Source organism: Struthio camelus, chromosome 22, assembly GCF_040807025.1.
Source record: "Struthio camelus isolate bStrCam1 chromosome 22, bStrCam1.hap1, whole genome shotgun sequence".
NCBI classification, from domain to species: Eukaryota; Metazoa; Chordata; class Aves; order Struthioniformes; family Struthionidae; genus Struthio; species Struthio camelus.
The window spans coordinates 1,974,541-1,998,852 of record NC_090963.1 but is presented as its reverse complement, the minus strand read 5'-3'; the positions used below and the strand labels follow the sequence as shown (position 1 = coordinate 1,998,852).

General features: G+C 43.3%; 1 protein-coding gene and 1 long non-coding RNA gene across 6 annotated transcripts in view; one reads left to right on the top strand and one right to left on the bottom strand.

Annotated features, from left to right (window-relative positions):
- The window catches only part of LOC104138557 (uncharacterized), a 91,145-nt gene that overhangs the window by 21,529 nt on the left and 45,304 nt on the right, over positions 1-24,312 (top strand). For all 4 annotated transcript variants that reach the window (XR_011135906.1, XR_011135908.1, XR_011135905.1 and 1 more), the window contains one exon: positions 6,674-6,804. This is a non-coding gene — a long non-coding RNA (uncharacterized lncRNA). The remainder of the gene's footprint in view (positions 1-6,673; positions 6,805-24,312) is intronic.
- Positions 1-24,312, bottom strand: part of DRD2 (dopamine receptor D2) — a 39,207-nt gene that overhangs the window by 4,089 nt on the left and 10,806 nt on the right. Inside the window, exons 2-5 of one of the 2 annotated variants that reach the window (XM_009666200.2) lie at positions 4,881-5,193; positions 1,891-2,000; positions 1,246-1,382; positions 405-595 (exon numbers count right to left, since the gene is read on the bottom strand). In XM_009666200.2, coding sequence (XP_009664495.1) covers positions 405-595; positions 1,246-1,382; positions 1,891-2,000; positions 4,881-5,162 — 720 coding nt within the window. In that variant the 5' untranslated portion in view covers positions 5,163-5,193. Of the gene's footprint in view, positions 1-404; positions 596-1,245; positions 1,383-1,890; positions 2,001-4,880; positions 5,470-24,312 lie in introns of those variants that run through there. The other variant, XM_068916742.1, reaches the window with a different exon arrangement.

Here is a 24,312-nt window from a genome sequence, read left to right as displayed (position 1 = left end):
ACAGCCAAGCAATGTCCATGGAGCTTCTTTGTCTTAGTCAGCAGGGCTGACTCAGGAAATGATGAAGCCTGTAGGCTGGGGTAAGTCTTAACACCAAACCAAAATCAGCAGAATCAAAAGAAATGGGATGTGGTCAAAGAAGTGGTTCCCAGTGCAGATTTGCTGATGAAATATCCCTGAGATCCAGGGAGGCTTGTGAAGCATCAGCTGATGACCTGATAATCCCCAGTGTGCAGCTGGGATTTCCCAGTAGCATCAGAGACAGCATCCACCTTTGTGAGCCAACATTTCACACGCCCCAGACAGTGTCATTTGGGGAGAGGAGGAGGTACTTTGGGGAAGGAAGTGGAGCAGGAAGGGAAAAGGATGGAGTTGGGTGAGAGCAAGGGAGGAGGTCTCAGTACCTTCAGCGGGGCCTGTGTGTCAGAATCCAGGGCATGGGTGCTGCGCTTGGTGTTGACACGTTTCCTGCGTTTCCGGAGCACTATGTAAATCTGTACGTACACCAGCAGGGTGACGATAAAGGGAACGTAGAAGGAGACGATAGAGGAATACACAACAAAAGCAGGATTGGCAATGATACACTCATTTTCATCTGGAAGACAAAAAATTTCGGAATCATCGTCCCGGCTGTTAGGAGCTAGTACGAGCGTTCCCCCGCCCCGCTCTCTCTCTAATAGAAAGCACAGAGATATCCTGAGAAGGAGGGGTTCTGGAGGAACCATCACGTCTACTGGAAGTGGTGCAAGACCAGCAAATACCACTTGGATCACAGGGAGGCCCAAGGTCTCCAGCTACTGACTGGCTTATAACAGAAAGCATACAAATCCCATGCAGTATGTGATCCAGACTTCCTATGAAACCGGTGGCAGAACAGCCATTTCCTTTCTCCTGTCTCAGTGAAGCTATTTGTCACATGTCTGTCTTTGTCACATGTGTTAATAAATAGTGATTTTTTTTTTTAAATCACTGACGAGTGTTATGTAAGCTTCAACATAACCTCTGTTCTGAGGTATCTATAGTGCTGATCTGGAACAGCAAGAGATGAAACAGATCCGGAAGCAGCTGCCAGAAATATCCTGGGCTAGCATGGAGAGAGGATACCTTAAATTGGGAGGGATGCATTCTAAAACACCTAAAACCTGAATCCCATGTTTATTCCTGGCTCTGTAACAGAAGTCCATCTAGGGACCCAGTAAAGCCAGGAAGATGCCGATAGCCAGCTCTAGACAACGTAACACTCACCTGTGTTATTGAGGCCAAACAGGATTGGGCAGGAGATGGCAAATGAAAGCACCCAGACCACTGAAATCATTACGGTGACCCTGCGCTTCGAGCTGTAGCGGGTATTGTACAGCATTGGCATTGCTACTGCTGTGTACCTGCGATGTGAAGATACAAACTCAGTCTTTGGTTATTCTGCTAGGGCTGATAAATCCTGTATCTGAAAGCCAAGCCAAGAATATAGGGCAAGTCAGGTTTCATGAAACTCCAAGTTTCCTGTTTTGGAAGGTGGGAGGCTGGGGTAGGCTTAGCATGTTTTTCTTTTGTGCTCTCTGAGTTACCGCCTTCCCACTGGAGCCTGTTCCATCACTTAAGTATATAAATGGAAGGACTGATCTAACAGGGATATATACACGCAGCCTAAATTCCATTTGCGTTCTCAAGACTAATGTTTCTGTGGCTGCCACTGAGTGAATCCCTGCTCAGACCCTTATTTAGGTGCTCTCTCCAAAGGCTTAAAAAGCTTTCAAAACACTTCAGCAAGACTACCTCTCACCATTGACGAGTCTGAGACATAGGTGAATTTAGACCACATAAAGATGACCTTGACCACACTCTTGATAGCCATATGGGACTTGACATGACTTGCTGCCATAGAGCCCACACCTGTCAATGCTGATGGCACAGAGATTGAGGATACTGGCAGTACACATCATAACATCAAGGGTTACAAAGATATCACAGTGGATCCGACTGAACCTCCATTCACCAACCACCTGCAAAGAGAGAGAACATGGTCAATAAAAGTAGTCACTGAGGATGCACCGCTGAGAGAGTCTAAAGGGAGAATTTTGCACAAACATATAAAGATATTTGCTAGTACCTGGCGTTCTGCTGGTTTAAATGAGATTAACACTTTGTCCACAGAAGTTTCTGCTGGTCACGTGCAATCAATCACATCATTGCTGTGCCAAACAGGGTTGTTTGCCACAGAGCGTCTTCAGGGACTTTGTGTTGTCTACACTAAGGGTCTCAAGTGAGGGAACTGCCACAGAGAAAGTATTCTGGTCCATCTGAACCACTCTTTAGAGCTCTTTAGAGCTCTTTCCTGAGGCCTAGTGTGATTTCGTCCTTCCCAATTCCATCATGTTAATCTCTATTCAGAGCTGGGTAACCCGTATGGGAATCACAAACCTGGTCTCACATGCTCCAATGACATAAAAGAGTACAAGTCTCCTCAAAATCAGTGTGAACTATTTAGTAGCTTAAACAGGTGTCTGAAGCACTACAAAGTATCATTTGTAGTCTTGTCCATAGCACTGTCCCTAGAGTGCTAGGGACATTAATTTCATTTTTTGCAATTATACCTAGCAAAGTTCAAGAATAGCAAAGCAGGAGCATTCCTTTGTTTCTTTATTCTAAAAAGTCAGAGAAGAAATTCCTCATGTATTATTTTTCATGAACAAAATGGATTTAATTCACAGGGAAAATTCTTTGCATATATTAATATTGTGATAAAGACAGGGAACTAATGATAACATTTCTAGTTACTAACAGCCTTTTTATCTTCCCTTATCTTGTTACTGAAACCAAACTTTGACACTTAAGTTTAACAGCAATTATTAGGACTACTGTATTTGGCATGCAGTGAAAAAATCTATTTCCCTCTAATATAAATAGAGTGCTATTGCACTTGAAAATAGAATGAATAAGATAGATAGCTATTCTTCAGTTATTTCTGCTCTGATATACATAACCAGAGGCAGCATAAAGAAGGAAGAAAGAATGACTACATTGAAGTCTGAGTGGCAGATGAATGCACAGTGATTAAAAAAGCATTTAAAAGACAAAGTCACATCAGTAACTATATTTGATTAGAATTTGCCCAAAGGCAAAGGTTTCCAGCCAGATATAATCCTGTGTGACAACCAGTTTCCTGAACTCATAGTTATGAGTTTATGGGAGATGCTGTAAACTGCAGCCATTTTTTCTCTTAGCACATGCAATTACGTAGGGGAAACCTCAGAAGGTTGGAGGTAGAAGGTTTATTTCCTATTGAGCTGATTATTTCCTGTGTTTTGACATCCATTTTTGTCCCAACTTGTGACACAGACCCTAAAAAAAGAAATTACTTGCAGAATAAAAGATTCTGGCCATTTTTCATTTGAGACTGCAGACAAGAGAGGGATCGCAGCATCCCTAACCCTCATGCTTGCAATGGCTCCTTCTCTGTCAGCAAATATTCACACGTTGCTTCAAGCTGTGGTAGATAGCACTAGGTTTAGTAGAGTGTGGATAAGAGCAGACAGGGCTCTTATCAACAGAAAATCTTAGCAACCGTGAGATATATAAGCCTGCTTGGTAGATTAACAAGGCTGAGCTTCCTAGCCAATTGCATGTACTCACAAGCCCAGAAGGAGGAAAACATCTTATTCTTCCAAATTAAAATAGGGATTGTTGAGAGACTCATAGCTAAGTCCAAAAGAGTTGGAGCTTCTCACAGAAAGAGCCTCTATTTGAAATGAGTTGTTGAAATGGGGTATTAACTGCAATCGCAACTAGCCTGTGGTCATGCTAATAAGCTTTAGCACACGCACAGTGCTTTACATTTTTAAAGTGCCACACAAACAATAATTAACTGGAGTGATAATTAGTATTGTGGCTTCTCAACAGCCCGTGTCATGTCAGTGGGTTTGTTTTGCTTTGTATTAATGTTTAATGGGCTGATAACAGCTTCTTACCCCTGCTCTCCTCTCAGTTTTATCACCTTTTGTCCTAAACAAATCCTTGACAATAACTTGAAAAGTCGATGTAGTTTCAGCCTTGTGCTTTCTTGCCACCGTTCATTCTCTCCTGGTCATTTATTTTGGTGCAGGATTGTCCCCAGCTTTCCAATTCTCAGCTGACTGAAGAACAGACAACCCATGGATCAAAAGGGCCAGGGACGAAGGGCCGTTCAGCTTCTCTTACCCTTTCCTGTACAAATTTGCCATTTCATTCTTTCTAGCTACTTACTGTTGCAAGAGTCATTGGCTACCAGGTAAACATGTGGCAGTCTTGGGAATATTTGTCTTTCACAAAACACAGTGCCACTCAAAAATGGCTCTGTATGCAGAAACACAGAGAGATGCACTAACTGCAGTAATGTGACAAGTGGCTCACTTATAATTCTGTTTCTCTTATATATTGTGACATTATAGGTCTGCATTTACATCCTACTAACACAAATGCATGCTCTCCTTATTGCTGTGGTCCTTCAGAATATGCTTTTGATTACTATTGGGTGCAGTTTGTTAGTGTGACACCCATGATGTTGTTGCAGACTCATTCTTATCCTTGGGAATGCACAGTTTGTCTGTAGTTTTAAAACAAAACCTGAGGTCCTATCACTTTTGAACCCTATATTTAAAGGCTAGATTTTCAATGCAGTTGGGTTGTAATTTAGCCCTTTGAATTTTCAAATCAGCCTGTCATCTGCTGCCATGTCCACTTTCTGGAAAAATCTGATGAACTGTTAGGAAAACAAAAACCATTTTCATTTTGTGACATGTAGATGGGCCTGGACATTTAGTTGATGTCCAGGCAGCTAAACCTCTCCTCTCACTAACCACCTACCAGAAATATTTCATACTGTGAAAGAAAACTGGGCCACCTACCTCCAGATAGACCACCCAAGGCATGACCAGAGTTGCTACCAAGAGATCTGCCACTGCCAGACTCACGATCAGGTAATTGGTGGTAGTCTGAAGGGCTTTTTCCCTGGACACAGCCATACACACCAGCACATTGCCAAAAACAATAACAAAGATGAGGAGGGTGAGCAGCATGGCATAGTAATTGTATTGAGGCTTCTGGTCTGCATCAGACTCGTTGAGTGGCTTGCTCCAGTTCCTGCTGCCCATGTCACCATTGTACCAGGAGAGGTTTAGTGGATCCATGAAGGTAAAAGTGCCACGTTCCAGCTCCACCCTGCCACAAAGAAGATGTCAAAAAGACAGTCAAAGGCCAAAATCTAAAATAAAAATAAAATGATCATGCATATGCTACCTCATCTAGAGTCTTGTTGCCATCATATACGCTAGTAAGCCCTGCAAAGACTGCAGTGGCCTAAAGGGGAAAGTATGAGGCCATGCCTGGAACTGTAGGTGGTACCTCGAGCAATCTCATGTTACCAGATCTGTCTGTGCCTCAGTGGCTCTGTGTCTGATGACAGCCCTTTCAGAGTGCTGGAACAGTGCCATAAGAGTTGGCTTCAGAATAAAAGACAGACGTTTCTCCTGCAATAGCTGAAAAATGATGCTTTGCAATTTCAGAGAGAAAATTCAGAGACACCTGTACAGGGGATGATACAACTCAAGCTTTAAAAATCTTTTTAAAGGGGGAAAATTGGCACATAGATATCGTGAGAACAACTTTTCTCTTTTGCCATAGTGTCTATCCCAATTCGAAATGAAAAATATGGAATCGCTTAATTAGCACAGAATTTTTTAAAAACAAATAGCAAGCAGATAACAAAACATCTTGATCCTAGGCTCTGTAGAGCCATCTTGGGGTGTCCATACACACACACACACACACACACACACACACACACACACACAGAGGCATGTGTTTATGGATGATGGGTTATCTTTCCTCTCTCGATGGACCTGCATAAGTCCCTGAATCTCATGTTCATGCACATGACAGAAAAGCCTCATTATTTACTGCTTCTTTAGTGACTGGCGCTGACTTTTCTGAGATGCTGAGTAGTTTCAAGTGACTGTCTGTACCTGTTATCCAATATCATTTGGCCAGTTCCTGCACACCTACATAGGCATATTATTCTGGATTGGTTCATCAGTAAAAGTTCAGCAATTTGATAGTATCAAACTGAAATTCATCTTGCATCCCTGTATGCTGCTGGTTTAAAGTTTTGCTTTAGCAAACACTTTATACGGATGCAGGGCGTTTTAAAGCAAATTGTATAAAGTTCCTCTAATTTAGCAGTTTTTCTGCAGGAAAAGTTTCAGACAGTATCAGTACAAAATGCAAGAGGAGATAAGCAAATATATTCATTCTAGAGAGGATGATCTTTATGCCTCTAATAAAAGCCTAGGTATCAGTCAGATTTTGACGTGTTCCTGATTTCTGGATGCAAGTATGTAATCCTTCTAATCCACTCAATAGCACTCACAGTGGGATCAAAAGGCACCTTGATGCTATTTTAGTCCGACATTGTCAGATAAGGCCTAGCTGACTGGGCGTCCCACCACACACACCATAATCCTATTTTCCAAATTATTTCCTACTATCTATGGCTGAAGCCCCTATAATGGCCTTGGGAACTACAAAGGTCACTGAGAGGTCTTAATACAAGCACAAAGTCTTACAGGAGGCAGGATGCCTCTATGTTTTAGGGCAATCGGTTTTGCCCTAAATCGGTTTGGCTTCTTGTGTTTCTCTTCAGGATAAAATGAGGCACTTCCCACTGCGATGTCACTGCTGAGTCATCAGCAAAGCAAGTGATGCTCGTATCCTGAAAGGGCCTTCTAGGCAGTGCAGTCCTGGGCAGAGACAAGCTACTCCCACAATTATGAGGTATCTCATTTTGTTTCTCTTGTTTATCACTGTTACTGTATTGGGTATTAATTAGTGTCTAGATATTTTCATGGGGACATTGAAAATTCAAGGCCAACTCCTTTGCCATGCTAATTTGCTCATATTTTGAAATACTGGGCCAGGTTCATTGCTATGTTCTTCCTACTGATTTTACAGTTCTGTAATCCTTTAAATCAATACAGACGCATTGGAGGAAGGTTATTGTGTGCTAAGCAATTACTGTTGAAATGGATTGCTATTGAAAGTAGTTGTTTCTAGCTCAAGAAGTCACATCAAGTTTTCACCTAATGTGCCCATTCTTTCTTCTGTGCACGTGTTTTCATGTTGAAATTTGCATTTTTTAAAGAAAATAAAAATATTAGGACAGAGGGTTGTTGTTGGTGGTGGTGGGTTTTTTAACAGTTTTACAGTCCAAAATCAAAGCCAGAGTAAATTTATGTTTTCTAGGAACATCTACACTGGCCCATGAACAACTGTAAAATAAAACTCAGGTGCTCTGGAGATTTAGTTATGAGGCCTTTCCACCCTTCTGATTTGTCTGATTCTTTGTATGTATAATCAATTTTGAAAAGCTATGCAAAGAGTCTTTCTCGTGGTATTTCAATAGCTGTGTTTCCTGGCCAAGTGCTCAAGTAAAGAGAAGTGTGTTTTGGGGATAGACATACCTGGACTCAAAGGACATATTCAGGCCACCTACCACACGCTCTTACCTTGCGGGTCACAACCACTTCTCACTACTGGGTGGGAAACCAAGGTCCCATAGTCCTCATTAATAGTGTTTGACATTTTTCATTACTTAGACACCACTGTAGTCAGGTAAATCTATCTTGGGCACCAGACTAAATAATAATGAGTAGCCCTCTATAGCAAAATTCCATCAGGAGACATCCTCCCAGAGAGCTGTGATCTGCTGCAGACAAGGCAATTTCCAGTTGTTGTCAGTCTTGCACCCAGTCTGTGAAATGCACATGATGACGCACGCTACTGATTTGTGGAGCTACCCAAGGTGTTTTTTGCCTTTCTGGCTTTCCCATTTTGTTCCCTGAGGTCAGGTAACAGTAAACAGGTCACTGTTTACTGTTTCCACAAGCGGAAAGAACTATGTGGTCAAAGTGCACAATGATGTGCAGGCAAAGCAAGACAGTCCATGTAATTCCTTTATACTGGCATTAAGTTGCAATTACTTCATTCTTGTGAATGACTCCAAGGACGGTAAAGATCGAAGCTATTCTGAGATGCTGTTGACAGGGAAGAACTTGTGCAAGCGCAGACTATGTTGAATATTCATCTTTCATTTGCTTGACTGTCACAGCATGTTCCTGCCTCTTGAACAAAGCAGACACACATAGCAGAGGAGCCCCTGTGACTTGTACCACAGGTCCAGGTAGAGTCTGTTCTGTGGCTATGCTTGCCTGTGTGGGAGAAGAGCTTTATAGCCATCTCTGATTTCACCTCTTGGTTCAGTTATGTTGCATTAGAAACTGTTCAAACTCAAGTGAGGTGTACTACAGTCAGAAAGCCTATAGTCTAACAGGGTTCTGATGCTTTTTTTCTGTTCCTCTGCAAGTCACGTCCCTCAGGCCCTGGCATTTCCAGGAGGTACCGGACAGCACGGCCATGTTGTTTTTCAGTATCGTGAGATACACTGCAAAAAGTCTGTGTTGTTGTAACTCTACTCTTCTTGCATTACCTCGTGGGCAGTTATACTTTCTGCAAGATGCATTTTTCAGGATAGGGAACAGACTCTGCAGCTCAGGGTATAAGCTAAATCAACCTTAAAGGAAAAACAACTTTTCAGTCCCACATTGCTAGAATGACAAAGAAATATCAGAAAGACTAAAAAAGGAGTATCACACAATACCTTCAAATTATCTGATCTGTTTTAGTAACACTAATTTGCTAATGCTAATCTATGCAGCATCTGTCAAGATGTTCGATGGAAACAACAAAGACCTCAAATGGGGACTTCATGAAATCATATTGTTTAGTACCTGATACATAACCCTGCTCTTATTCCAGTCATTTAAAATGAGTAAGTAGCTTTCTCCCTGGACAGGGAGGTGAACACCTAAAGGTTAATTGCAGTGGCTATCTTTTACATGAGCTATAATTAAAAGGCTGGAGTCTTGGGATTTTCCAGATCCTGTTTGCCCTGCCCTGAATTCCAGTGTACAAATGGTTGGCTCACTAGAAATAGGGTGAAGACCCAGAGGGGAGGCGGATCTGATGGTCAGATACCTCGACAGGGATTCAAGAAGTCCTACACTCTCTCCAGTTCCTGACCCACCTTTCTGTGGCCTGGGATACGAGTAACCGTGTTGCAGCTGAGCCAGGTAGCGTGCCTGGGATTTTTGCATTGGCTCCCCCTGACAGGCGCTATCAGCTAACTGCTCCACACGGTTCAGAGCAGATGTGCCATGACCTGCTTTGTTTATTTTTCATGTGCTGCTTGGGGCTCTGGGCTGGGTTCTTTTTCATTTTTAGTTGCCTTTCCTTATATTTTTCCTCCAGCAGGGAAATAAATAAATGAAATAACCATGAGCTGAATCATGATGCTAATGAGACTTGACAGTAGCAGTTTAGGTTATCCAGGTCAGGGCTGGACTGTGCCTGCCTTCTGCAGTTCCCCAAATGAGGTTGCAGTGCAAAGGGGAAAATGGTGAGGGCATGACTGGGTGCCATCCCAGAGTCCAGCTTCTTCAGCTCCTGGCGCTAGGAAGGCACATCTCATTTGAAGTCAGCAGCATCACAGCGACCCAACGTTTATACCCATCAGCCTGACTGATCACCATGCGCTGTGCACTGTTATCAAAGCAACATATAGACAAAGGGTGTTTGTTGTCATAGAGTTCCCTAGGTCCTGTTTAGGTTCTCCTATTTGTTATACCACCCAAGCACAGCAAAGAGAACTGCAAGTGCATATCTTAGGTGGCTTCTCAAGGAGTCTGTGCCCAGCCTTCCTGTTAGGGCTCAGGCCGTGAAAGCCGAGAGCCACAAGCGGTGGCTGTCAGCATCAGCTTTCAGCCATCAATCACAAGTGGCAGCATAGTCCAGCTGCTCTGAATCCCCCTTCGTGTGTTAACACTAAGGTACCTTTTGGCAAAGCTAAAAGATAGCCCCCTCTCAGGATAGTTTTTTTGTCTCCCAAGCCCACCTCCGTGCTCTGCTTCCTCAGCTGGGCCTTTTTCAGCAGGCAGCAAGAGGCCTGTCCCTGAGAGGCCTTCCATGAGCTATGGATCAGGTCCCAGGTTTACAGCCATTTCTTGAGGGCAAAGAGGGAGACGAATGAACTTAGCAGAGAGTGGAAAATGATGTATAAAAAAATGCTGCTGCCTAGATAGAGAGGTCTGTGAGTTATTATCTTCAAATGCAGTCAGCAAAAAGCTGCTCTTTGCCAAGGAAGATATATAGGAAAGCTAAAGGGCGAAATGTGGTTTGTGATGGGAAGGTCATGAATTCAGCTCTGGCGATACAGCACAGTAGAACTGCTACCTCTTAGGCCAGATTTATAGAAGCTGCAGGCTCGTTGAGGTCTGTGGATGTCCATGGAGTTATACAGCTTTTATGCCAGCAGGTGGTGTAGCGCAGTGATATCAGGCCTCCAGGTCCCCCTAGATCACTGGCAAGTAACTACGCAAGTATCCACGCTGTAAGAAACTGGCTAAAACTTAAGTTACATCATCAGGCCTGACACCAGGTGCCTTTGGTGGGGTCTTTGTCTGGTGCCATCATGGGAAAAGCAGAAGTTCCACGTTCCAAAGAGGCTGCGGTACATTTGGCCACTGTCTCTCTGGCATACTGAAAAGACTCTTTCAGGATGGTATACTGAAAAGACTCTTTTTCTGGGAGAAAGACATTTTTACCTGTGCTGAATCCCTTCATGATTTCTACGCTGATACTTTTTTTGCTGAGGTTGTTTAAACAAAGCTGGAAACATCTTCGTCTTTCTGCATATCTAGCTCCCTCTGACACACCTTCAGCTTTCCAGGAACCTCGTGTTTCTCTTCTCTGAGGAACTCAGGCAACTCTTTTGTTATTCTTCCTGTTTCTGTTTAGTGAGCCCTTTTGCTGCATTTTGCAAGCCAGTCACTGTAAGCATGGAAATACCTAGGATGGTTTTGCCTTAATTTAGGGCTCTCTTAGCATCCTGCTGCCGCTGCAGTGCCCAGAGGCCCTGCTGAGCAATAAGGACCACAGTGTGCCAGGCACTGTACATAAATGGAAGGGAAATGTGTCCCAAAACACTCAAAAACTGGACTTGAGATGAGGGGGCCACCAGCAGAAGAGAAGACAAACAGCACTAGGGATCAGGGCAAGAAGGAGAGGTCAGTTTGCACCTGGCAGAGGAGCAGATCCTCAGCGATACAAGTCAGGACCAGAGCACTGTGACAAGGAAATCAGCTGGTTTCTATCCACTGAGCTCTGCTCCTCCTGATACGCACCAGTTTCTGCTCTCAGCATCACAGACATCGGTTGAGTGAGTTTACCTAAAGCAAGGGGTTCTCTTGTGGCTCCAGTGACAGCAGAGGTGCTGAGAAGTCATTAAATAGAAGAGAAGAAGCCTAGAAGTGGGAAAAAGTGTGGTGACAATTGCAATGGGATAGTTAAGTGGCAGTTGCCATTTGTTACCCAATAATTAAGCAGCTGCAAACAGCTGTGCTGTGAATCCAGCACTCCCACTGTTCCGCCTGCACCAAACATGGATGAACACAAGCAGCCTCTTAATGAGATAAAAATGGAAGCTGTTATTTCCTACCGATGGGTAAGTATCATTCTTTGGGCTGTTCCCTTTGGGGAAATGATAGAGAAGGGCTGAGCTCTACTCAGAAAGTGGTATAGTGACAGTGCTCCGTATGTTCTTGCACATGCCTTAGAAAAGGAGGGAATTTCCACATGATGTGTGTTTGCTGAAGCAGTGTGGGCTAAAACGTGAGTATTGCCTCAGTCTGCAAATTGTCCCTGTCCTCTGCATCAATTGAGCTGACAATGCTGGCAGAAATGCACAGGCTCAGAGCTGATAGGGCACACCTGAGTCCACCCTTTGAAAGCCACAAGGACCATGAGCAGGGGAGCGCTAAGCTGAGTTTCACTGTAGGAGATAATAGTCTGCCTGAGCTTGCCAGAGCTGCTAATGCCAGATGCTCCATGGAAGAGCGAGTGGAGCAGTGGGGTGAGAATAACACAGCTCCGGCTTGCAGCAGGGACAGACAAATGCTAACATGAAGTCATAGCTGTGCTTTTAAGCAGGATGAAATACAGCCCTGTCCCCTTTGTTGAAACAGCAGCTTTGCCAACTTTGGTAAATTAGTATAGCAAGGTAGATTTGCTGTAGCTAAACTGACAACTACAGTTGCAAAGGTTCTCCGGAACTGCATTAATCCATAGTGATCATTTCAGCCCCTTGCCAGGTTTTCTGGTAGTTTTGAAAGCAAAATAGCCACATCTGCACCTAGGCTAGAAATGGTAACTACACCAAGAAATGGTGAAGTATCAGCGAGCGTGACCAAGGAATAGAGGCAAGAGCTGTTCACAAGCAACTAGAGATTTTGGTTCCTTTGCTTTTGATCTTTTCAGTCTGAGAGATCTTAGAGGGACCTTGTTTCACTGCTCAGCACTTCCTAAAACAAGTACTTTCATATTATCTTAAGCTGCATCTGCATGAAGACCAACCATGATTTGAAAACCTGGCCATGTCCTCAGTACACCCCAAAAAGGTCATTTAATTTTCTTCATAAAAGACAAAGCAAATTAAATTTATTAAACCATGTAAGTGATCAAAATAGCAAAACATTTGCAAATATCAAATTCCCCTGGGAACAATGGTTTCTTTGTATTTCACTGAGCTTTTGTATGCTTTTCTCATTCAAAGAACAATTTGTATAATAAACCTTGGAAATTTGTTGCATATGGGTCTTTAATAGCTGATAATTCAAAAAGTGTCTGTCTGACAGTGCTATCAGCAGCATTTGATAGCTCTACAAATGTCTTCTTAAAAACTGTCAAAGTGTCACAAATTAATTAAATGTTAGCTTATGTGACTCAGAATGAAGGGGAAAAATCAATGCTAAATGCAGCAACAATTTTTTCTTTTCTCCTGTTGCCCTTTGATAATGCAAAATTATCTAAAGAAGGCAGAAAGATGCAAAAAATGCAGGATGAAAAAAGGAGGAACACAGAAAAGTCTCTTAAAAGTATAAAAGGAGTGGAATGATTTGATGTGTGCAGGATCCGCGCCTTGGTCCTGTCCTGGTTCCTATTGAGCTGAGACTGCAGTTCTTCAATTCCAGCTTGATAACTCAATAGCATTTCAAAACCACAAGTCAGGCTCATTTCAGATTCAAGAAAAAAGATGAAAATGAGGGGTTTTAGTCCCGGTATGTATTCAATAAGGATTTCAGAAAAATGACTCAGGCTCAGTTCTGGTTTGAGAAAGAATAATGGTTCGAAATAGCTTGTGTTTGGGTTTGAGTTCAGGTCAGCGCCCCTGTATCCCCTGTATCATGTATCCCTTCGCTGCCTGACCTTTCCACACCAGTAGGGTTTAGATCAAATTCATGGTCTGTAAAGGCAGAAAGTCTTCACACATATTAAAACTATAATGCTTTAGTTTACAGGAAGTCTTAGGTAGGTATTTTCAACTTCCACTTTGAGCAAAAAAATGGCGCTCTACACTGCACTAGGGAAAGCTGGGGACACTCAGAAGCTCAGTTCTCCCTGCCTGCCTATGTCTTTCTCAAAGGGAGTGGTAGATTACTGCTATGAATGACGCTTTCTGCACTAGTTGACTCACTTTGGTTCCTGTGAGCGAGAGGAGCCCCTGTGACCCACAGCAGGGGAAAAAACAGGGCACTGCGCATGGAGCAGCTGGGCATCCACTTTCCCGAGTCTCCTCTGCTCTGGCACATTCCTCGCAGGCCACAATTGTACCAGATGATTCACTAATAAGCAAAATTATTTTAAAACGGGAACAGCGTAACGAGACTAGCTTGTGCCTCTCTAACTGTTGCTCTTATGAAAAAAATAATGCTTATGTGATGACTTAGCTCTGTTTCAGTTCCTAGCCTGACAAGGAAAATGGAAAAGAATGAGCTCAGCTTCAGTTGCAAATCCATCTGTACCACAGAGCTGTTACATCAGCCACCATCATCCTTGACCTTTATCTTAATTTTAAAAAAAGATTCATGAAGATACAACATTAGCTCACAAGCAGGAAAGGAGAAGTATTAATATCCTTATTAATCTGAGAAACTGTTCTCAGTATTTCACAAAACAGGATTGTGCTTCATGGGGAAAAGGCCAGAGACAAGGCGGGTTACGTACGGAGTATGGCTAGCGCTCCCCTCCACCCCCCCATTTCACAAGCCATTGCAGTTCGGCTGAGGAACTGGCAGAACCATACACAACCAATCTGTCCTATGCCCGTGTATCGTCAGTTTGCTTGGTGGGGGCGAATATAGAAGGCCCTGGATAAACTGAGCAGAAGTTCTCTTCTGTTTCTCTCTGCAGCTTCTGTAAGAGGTTTTTTTTGTTCTTTTTCTCAGCAAAAGCAATTTTAAAGCAATTAAGTTTTTTCTTCTTCATAAGGACGTTGTACAACGGGATTTATAAGTTTATGGATTTAGGATTGTGCCACATTCTCAGCAGCTGCAGATTAGGGTAGCCTGACGGAAGCTGACTACTACCTGAAGAGAGACTCACAACATAAACCCCCTTCCTTGCTGTTTGAATGGTCAATGGAAGGTTTATCCTACCAGCAAAATCCTGTGTGCAGCATCCTTGCCACTCTGCCCATATTCACAATCATACGTGGCTATGAGCAATTCTGCTACAGGTTTTTTATGTGGTTGGAAAGAGGAGAAGTCAGAAAGCCAATTCTTTTCCTCTTCTCCCCAGTTTCATATAAAGAAACAACGTCACATAAACACCAACACAAACAGAGGTTGGTGTTTGTGGGAGGGTAGCTCACTTGCAAGACAACAGCAGCGTTGGCAGCCTGACAGCAGGGCGACTCCGTGACCTCAGTCAGCCCAGGTCTTTTCACTCAGCTGGTCATCATGAGAAAAATCCAAAGATTACGTCTGAACATTTTAAAAATGAAACATTTTAGTGTTTTCATTCAAAACAAGTTTTAATTTAGAAAAGTGAAACATGAAAAAGGTCCAAATATTTCACATGAAATTAGGAAACTAAAATGTAATTTGTGATCATATCCTTGAAAACTATATTTCATACTTATCCATAAGGTAAGAAACTACAGTTACATGGGCAACTCCGGTAATCCCTAAGACTTGAAAGTTTCCACTTCAGTCCTAAAAATAATCTTAATTTCTTCAGACACCGAACTGGCATCATTTGGAAGCATTATGGTGGCCATCAGCATGTCTTGTGAGTCTTTCAGTATTACTGTGAGAGCACTGTGTATTTTACTGCTGACAGTTTTTCAGCAGAGAGTGAGAAAGCACTTAAAGAAGCTAGCCTAAAAAAGAGAGTGCTTTTTAGCACTTTTGTCCAGGTACCTCATTTTCCTATGGAGGCAGAGGGAAGGCATGATAAATACAGAGGAAAGACAGTACAAATGGCATCTCATTATATGAGATTTTATGAGAAAACCCTCCTCCTTCAAAACAGCAACCTTCTACCTTTACTGACCCTACTAGTGTCCTGCAACCCCTCAGTAACCTTCTGTCTGGACTGTTTTGACAGTACCTTGTAATTAAAATACTGTCCTGGCAGTTGTGGGAGAGCTTTCTAAAAATTGTCTTTTACGGTTCTGGTTTCTCCTCCAAACGCTTTGGTTCATCGTAATGAACTGCCATTGAAAAGTCATGGGGACAGAGGGGAAGGACTTGGGAAATGCCAGTCCATCAGGAAGCCTTCAGAGAACCCCAGGCCTCCGGACAGCCCACACAGTGACCTGTAAGGCTATCAAGCTAAAAGATGGTACTCATAGTCTGAAAAGCGCAAACCATAGTTTTACGATCTTGTGGTGCCTGCTTGATTTTTTCAGTATAAAAGCACAGAGGGTCAGAAAGCATTTACTATCATCTGCCATGTTATGCCATGTAATAGTAGTTTACAGCGGAATGTGCTTGTATTCTCTGTGCTAATGCTTTTGCATGTCCTTTTGCACTGAAATAGCTGGAGTTGGTGTATGGAAATTATGTGATATTCTGTCAAGTGGTGTCTGAGCCCTCTGAGCTGTTCCATACTCCTCCAGCCACCAGAAGACTACTGGCACAGGGTTTACCAATGTACCAAGCTGGTGTTTCTGTATGCTGTCCTTGTGGCCCGAGGCAAGGCAGAGAATGAGGAGTGAGTTAGTCTCTTAGCTGAGGCTTTGGATGCAGAGTGTGGGTTAAGTCCTGAAATGGACCAAATTTCTTTGTGAATTATCTGCAGTAAAGCTACTTTAATTCCCACCCGCAGTCCACATAGGGTTTTAGTATCACTGAGCTAATCCAGATATGGATTTGCTGAGAGGTCAAGGGCAGGAGGGAGATGCAAGGTCGCAGCTTTGTGTTTGATGCCAGCTAATGCAGCAGCATGCCCATGTAGCATAGAGCATCTCTGCAGCTTTCCTCTTCCATAGGATCAGAAACACCTCCAAGTCAGTGCCAATCCCCATCACATTAACTTCCCTGAATGTCCCTGCTCAGGCATGGCCTAACTAGGAAGCAGTTTGCCATCCAGAGGAAAACAGCCTCTCTCAGCAAGTTCACAAGCTTTCCAGACAACTTTCGGCAACTGGAATAACTCTGCTATCTGGCTGCTACTCCGTGCTGGAAATGACAGGGAAGAGGGAGACAGGAGAGAGGCTGTGAGTGCAGAACCAGAGATTTTCTCTCCTTTATAATGAAATCCCCATTGTTTTCAGAGAGCAAAGGAAAAAAAAGTATTTGTTTGCAATGCTAGTGTTTCTCCTCAGCTCCTTGTGATCGATCATCCAATTACATTTGTGGCAAACAAGCACGACATCTCCCTGGCAAATGTGTAACGTTCACAACTGGCAGCGGCAAAACAGTTTGTCTTTCTGGCAAAGTCTGAAACAGGAAACGTGTATGAGGCTGAGAAGCAGAGTTTGCTCTGCCATATAGAGATAGATGTGCCAGAAAGCTCATTGGGAAGCAAGGAGCAAAGGGAACCAGCAGAAATTCACAGCTAGAGCTCAGCCAATGTTTGAATAGCACCCTGGGTCTGCCTTGTGCTCTTCTTAGTCCTGTGCTCTGTCAGAAATGCCCTGATTCAGCGCAAATGTCCCTTTTTTCCCTCTCAGAAATGGCAAAGGTGTAACACCCATTCTGGTTTTACTCTGCCTGCAAATGCCTTCAGGCATAAAAATTCACAGGCCAGATTCTGAGCTAGCATCAGTGTCTAGCAGACACCGTGATTTATGCCACTGCAGTATCTGGTTCCTGTTTGCTAAAAATTTGTAACCTTCAGAGCTAACCTGGGCCTAGCTGCCAAAACATGCAGTCAGCCTTTGGTTCTTCATAAAATCATATCAAATTCCCTAAGGTTTTGTCCCAGACATAATGTTTTTGAGATAGTGTCTGGAGTTCAGCCCGGAGCAGGCTGGAAAAGCAGCAGAGGCACCCGGCACCTATCAGGCTGAAGCCAAGGGAAGCGATGGCACAAGCTGAGCAAGGTCCAAGGCATTTGAGCAGATGGCACCACTCCACGGATGGCGCTGCTCTCCACCGCAGTGCCTGAGGAGTGACCACTGGCTGGACTGCACTTTCCTTGGGGGAAACAGAGAGCTCGCAGAGGGCTTGCAGACAGCTAGCAGTGCTCATGTGAGCTATGGAGGTTGCTAGCTCTGCCTGCTCTCAGGGGTTCAGGTTTCTCATGGGCTCCAGATGCTGCTGCACTGCTTGGCTCCTGCTGCCGGATAACTCCACATGGTCCTGACAGCAAAACCCAGCAAAAGCCACCAGCAACAAAAATCCTCACAGTAGCTGTTTCTGCTGTTTCCCTTTCCCAAGGTATTTCTCGCATGCCAGGCTAACCAGATTGCCTATTTCCCCCTGACTGCTGCTACCCTCAGATACTCAACAGGTTACTGAAAGTCTAGCCTAGGGCTATCTGAGATAGGTATTTAGAGACAGATTTGCTCTGAAGGCATTTCTATTTGGCAGAAATCAATGTTCAAGTGGCATTTGCACAGTACAGTGCCTTCCTGAATATTGTCATTTTCCTCTGAAATTTCAGAATCAGTGGGCCACAGGAAAGCTGTCAAACTGACATCCTTTCTGTCTCGAATATGCCTCTTGATACTGCTCACCAGGCTCCGCTGAGACTACGACTGAGGCACTGCAGTTGAGGGAAATGACATATTCTTTTGGAAGAAAGAGGGAGAGATATGGAAGAGGAAGAGATGGGGAAAGTATTTTTGAGGAGGTGTTTTGCTTCCTGTTAAGGAGCACCATGCAAAGGAAGGCAGCTTCTGGAGCAGTTTCAATATTTCTTGCATGTGAGCCCAGAGTCGATAATTCATGCTGTGCATTCCTGGTCATGGTTCACTGGAGAGAGAGGAGGATGTGTAACAGCTAGCAGTGACTGAGAAGCTCTTCCCATTCAGTTCCGCGCAAAAGACAGTGTCTGCAGAGATTGAGAAGGAAGAAGAGAAGCGAGGAAGTAGGAAAGCAGGGATTTGACAGTGATGACAGCTGAGGGCCTAGTGGTAGGTACATTTTAAGCAGTTGTGAGCACTCACTTTACTTCTGCAGAACGCTGAGCTGGACATACTGAACTTTTTACACTTGCATTTTCTTCAACAGTTGTTTTCTCTCTATTAAGAAGTATAAGTACTTTTTCAGAAATTGTTTAGAGACACAGATCCTGACAGGGCTGTGCTTCTTTTGGAGCTGAGTCCTAACTCTTCAGCACTGTGCTACCTCCATATCTGTCCACTACAACCGTTCTTCCCATCAGCTCCTTGCAAGAGCCTCTTGAAAAGCTTCCTCCTCTCCTAAACAGCTCCCCATTCTTCAGGTGCTTTGTCATTCAAAATACAAGGCATTTTAACCACAGTTATTGCTCACTTCTGATTCAGAAATATTGCTGCATTGCACCTGGTCTTGTGCGCTGTCTAATTGGATCTTACTGCTAGGAAGAGTGCATATGTCCCCCAGCAGTGTGCTGTAAAGCACCTAATCTGAGAGCTTCCTTCTGTAAGGGCTCAGAAGTGCTATTAGCATGAGGTTTGTGTATAATACACTGCTGCTGCATAGGTCTCTGAGTTACTGACTTTAACCATTCTTCTTGCTGATGCCACAATATTTTCTTTTTACAGCATTTTACTTCTCAATAATTGTGCTGTTCAGAGCTCTCAGCACTGATTCAGTAACATGAATCACCACCTCCCTAACAGCAGCAGAGGGAGAGCCTAGGGCAGAGCGTGAGGAGAACCACAGCAGCTTGAGCCTCCTTTTCCTGGAACATGGAAAGAGTTTCCTTCCTGTGGGAGTGGGTGGCAGGACGGTCTTCCTGCAATGGTCTCATAACTCAAGAAATGTAAGGCTGATTCCTGATTCTGCTGCAGATGCTTCAATGCCTTTGACTTCAGGAAGTCACTTGATTTCTCAGTTCTCCATTTGTGGAATTAGTGCATTAATTATCCCTCTTGCCCTACAATGCTGTAAAATTCTGCCTGAGTTTTAAATTGGATTGCAGAGAGGAGAAGGAAAGAAACATTTTTTGATTTTTTGGTTTTTTTTCCCCCCAAAGCAGTGGTCCCTTATCCCTGGGCACAGCGGCGATGGAGCAACACATTTCCCAGGGCTGCTGTGGTATGGGTAGAATGGACACAAGTGGAACAGAGAGCGTTACTGCCTCCCCCTTCGGAGCCAAACGGCTACTGAAAACCAGCACGCACGTAAGGCTGGACTGTTTGGAGCAAGATATTCTAAGGCTGAATTTCTCTGGGAACCTGGTGCCTCCTGCCTTAATGTCCCTTGAAAATCTCGTCCTTAATTAAGAGCTTGCCAATTTGTTTTGCAAGAACTAATGGAAGGGAAGAATTCTGTGGTATTTTCCCTGGAGTTAAAGAAATGTACACTTAACTTGCTTTAGCACATCTTTCTGCTGATAAAAAGCAGGTTCTGTTTTTAAAAAGGCCTTCTCTTAATTCAAGATCTGCAGCTTGTCGTGGGATTTCACCAGAAATGACTTGGAAATTTCTGATTTTAACATTTTCTCATTAGAATACGTTAAACAGTCAAAACTAAAGACATTTTCAGGAAGCTACTACTTTCTTCAGGCATGAGCTTTTTTAGGATATAACAAGGTTTCAAGCCTGTAAAATCTTCTCTCATGAAAATGAGAAAAACAAAATCTATTCTGAAATTTTAGTTGACTTGTGCTCTTTTCTTTGAAAACATATAACAAAACATTTTGGTTACCCATGTTTGGAATGGGTTTTGCAAACACTTTCACAGCTTTAATCCTCTTTCATGAGAAGGAAAATTCAAAATCATTTTGCCCTAGGATCATGTTTCCAAGACTTCCAGCATGGGGTCTTAAGCCACCCCAGCAATCATTTTAACGTGGTCTTAGTGCTAGTCTGCCTTAAAGGAGACAGATGCACAGATGCACAGTCATCTTGAATAAAAGAGCATTGTGAATCACTAGTTTTCCTTCACAGATGGAGGAAGGTGCAAGTAGTTTCTTCCAGTAATAATCTCTTTCTGGAAAACACCACCACTCCTCCTACCCACCTGTAATCCAAAAGAGAGATTTGAATCCTGCCTGGCAGGCAGCTGGAGTAGAGCTATGGATTCGTGTTACTCTTTAAAGATATATGGGGAGAGGGCAAGCTTTGATCTTTGGGGCATTCAGCAGATTAAGAACTTTGCAAGCTGGCACTGCTCCAAACGCAGCCCACTTGAACAGTTCTCAGCTTGGTGGAAAGGACAGGCAGACCAGGATCTTTTAAAATTGCTTGTGATTCTATGTGCTGTCAGTTTGGGGTACCCAGCCAGAGAGCTTCATTTTCAGTGTAGAAGGTGTGAAGAATTTCTTTTTTAAAAACAAAGACCCATTCCAGTGTCTTCTGTTGGGTTCATTTGAAAACAAATTGTGGAAGCAATTAGATCTTGCACCGCAGAGTCTAATGGAATCTGTAATAGCTACAGATAAGACTGCAAATTAGTGGGGTAAGTATTGCATATCACTTCATTCCTGCGTTCTCACCTGGAGGAGGCTGCTGTCACAGACAGGTCTTCTGACTGCAAAGACATTGGTTCTCATTAGCTATTGCAATGTTATAGGCATACTGTCCTGTACCGTACAGAAGTCTGTTTTTTTCTTAATTTGTTTGTATATATCTTCATGCTAAATCCCTCCGACTAAATCGGAGCTACTGACTAATTCAATAAATCCCAAGCCTTATGATACTGGCGATCTATCATCTTCTAGAATTTATTATGTATTTGAGATCATCCACCAATGTCTGCAAATAATCCTTAATCAGTAGCAGAGCTACCTGTGTTATTTTGAGGAACTGAAAAGTTTGAGTCTCTTCATTCCCCATCCACAAATAGCTATCTACAGAGGGGGCTGAAATCTGAACAAAATATTTACTTTAAGTACTGGTTAAAATGTGGAACATGATTAAGGATTTAAAATGCTTTGGTTTTGTCTGGTTTTTGTTCGCTCTAAGTTTTGCTGCTTGGCATTTGAACAGTCTAACTTAATTTGACTGCAGAAAGAGATTGTGTTTGTTCCCCAGTTAAACAATTTTTTTTTTCCCTTCAGCCAGGCTCTCTGTGTTTGTGCAGCACCTAGCACAATGATATTTCAGTTTTGAGGCTTTCAGCCATACTTTATTAAAAGTAAACAATAATAAATCAGATTGAGGAAATCAAATATTTGCCTTCCACTTTTGTCATCTAATATTCATTTAACATCTGCTCTTTTCATTGCCACCCCTATCAGTAAGCTTGTTTGCAGAAATGCTTGCCAAAAAAAGCCAATTCCAGAGGAAAGTGGAGCTCTTGTAGCCTTGCCTTGCCTTGCCTTTTTTTCTTATGTTTTGGAAGCATTTGCCCTGAACCATACATGACAAACATTTTCCATGAAGATCCCTTTCATAGATTCTTTGTAGAAGGTTTGATGTAGATGTGTCAATCAGCACAACATTCAGGTGACTGCTTCTTGCTTTAAGTGCCACTTCCCTGCATTTGAAACTTCAAGAAAACATTCGATGAATTACTGCTTTGTCCCTCATGGTGAATGAGTAAAAATACTGGCTGGAATCATCAGAAGGGAGACAAGGAGGCTCTGCATGTTCCTCCCAGACACATCAGCCAGTGCTTCTCAAATCTCAAATCCTAATGATCTTTAATCATTTATCCCTGCTGCAAATCAGCTCCGCCTTTCATCTTAAATCCTGACTTGCAACACCCACCTTTGTCATCTTTGCAAGCAAAATGTAAGTAGAAGAAGGACATATATCTAGTGTGGACCTATTCTTTTACATCTCCTCCCACAGAGTGGGCATTCAGCCATAGAGAAATTGGGCTTGATCATCAGCTACTGTAAATCAGCATCTGTTAGCACAGCAATAGTGCTGGAAAGGACTTGAGGAGATCATTAACTTTCCAATGGAAATTTTGTCATTATTTGAGGGGGATTTGGCCCTTAACTCATATAACAGAAATAATATGTTTATTCGGATCTCAAGCAGACATGCGGGAGAGAGAGAAGCCAACAATACTGAAAATAAAACTAGCCCGATAACACCAGGGCACAGATTAAAAGAGCAGAGTGTACGTTTTACAGAGAGTGAGCTTGCGGAGAGTTAGCAGCTTGCTTTTGGGACCCCTGACAGGATGCATGCTAGAGGAAACTCCTATTTCCTGGTGTCATTCACGTTTCAGAGGCTGGGCAAGGAAATTCGCACATGGCATCCTTCTGCAGTGATGACGCGATGAACCCCTGATCACACCCCTCTGCTCCCCGGGGCACCTTAGGACAGCTCCTCCCATCTGAATGTACAGCAGGGGAGCAGACTAAAAAGGAGGCAGGCATCTTTTTCCTCCCAGCCTTTTGGCCAAGCTAATGAAAGATGCAATGTGACAAGAAGTGTCATACGTGATCAGATAACCCTGTACAATGCTGCCCCTGCCTGACTCACCATCCAATCCCTCATCCAGATCACGAGAGCCAAGCATTCCCTCATGCTCCTTCTAGGACTGTAGCAATCTAACATCCATGCTCCAGCTCCCCATGACCAACTTGCTCCACAGCTGTGCCCTGACTAACCTCTCATCAACACAATGGGAAGGAACAAAAACGAGGACTTCATCCTGCCAATGTTTAAGGAAAGGATTTTCCAACATGCCTAAAGAAACTGAATGCCCATTCTTACTTGTTCTTACTTTTTGAAGCCCCTTGACAACCTATAGGCCATCCAGTTCTTGCTGCTCATTGCTTTTTCCAGCTAAGTGATTTCCATGTTTTTGCCATTTTCCTAAACAAAGATGCTCATCTGGTTATACTGGGGGGAGAGGGAGTTTGTTGTCTGTGTGTATATGTAGCTATATTTTCCTCTGCCTGCCTTTCGAATTGTTTGGCCAGTGTCAAAATAGGTTGATAAGAGCACAGAGGTCTTACGCTGAATGTTAAGTTCCTCCAAGTTTTGAGACATGTAATAGTGGGTGGAGAAGAGAGCCATCTTGGTATGCCTCTTCCTAGATCTCAGAGAATCTATATGGGACCTGAGACCTTGAAACAACCCACAGGAAAGCAGGCATTATTGCTTCCGTCATTTGTGGTACACCTTGTTTTCCAGGTGCATACATAAATGTTTTGCTTCCTCCTGAGCTAAAATGATTTAAGACTGTGGTATAAGACGTGATCTAAGATTGTCTCTGTCCTACTCAGTCTGGGTAGTCAGAAGGCACTAAACTAAACCTCTCCCAAAGGCCTTCATTAAAATTCAGGCAAGCTCATCAAAATTTTGAAGTCTAACTGCAGCACAGATTCAGGTCACAGCCTAACGAGAGATTAGTCTCCCAGGTCTTCAGCTTGTTGCTACAGTCCCTTTGCTCAGCTAATGACTTTGGGCTGATTCTTCAAGGCAGGAAGCAGGGGCCTGTAAATCGGAAGAGCTGATAGAAACCTTGAAAATACACGTAACTCCCCCACCTTACTACACAGCACTTGTTACCAGTATCATGGACAAATCCTGAATGATTTGAGTCATTTCAGCTTCAAAATTGCAGAAAATTCTGCCTGGGCACAGATGAGCTGTTGTAAGCGGGAGCTGGGTCACAGGCCTCCTTACCACACCAAGAGGGGAATTAAACTGTAGTAGCAACAACTTCACCTTTTAAGGAGGCCAGCAGACTGGCTGGTTAAGTTCAGACTAAAAGACTGCATAGGCTCTGTGATGGCCTTTGGTACAGGACTGAAGTGAGGAAGCGTGCAGTTTACTGCTCTGGGAAGATTTAAGTGCAGAAGAGACTCTCGGAGGGTGCTGCAAAG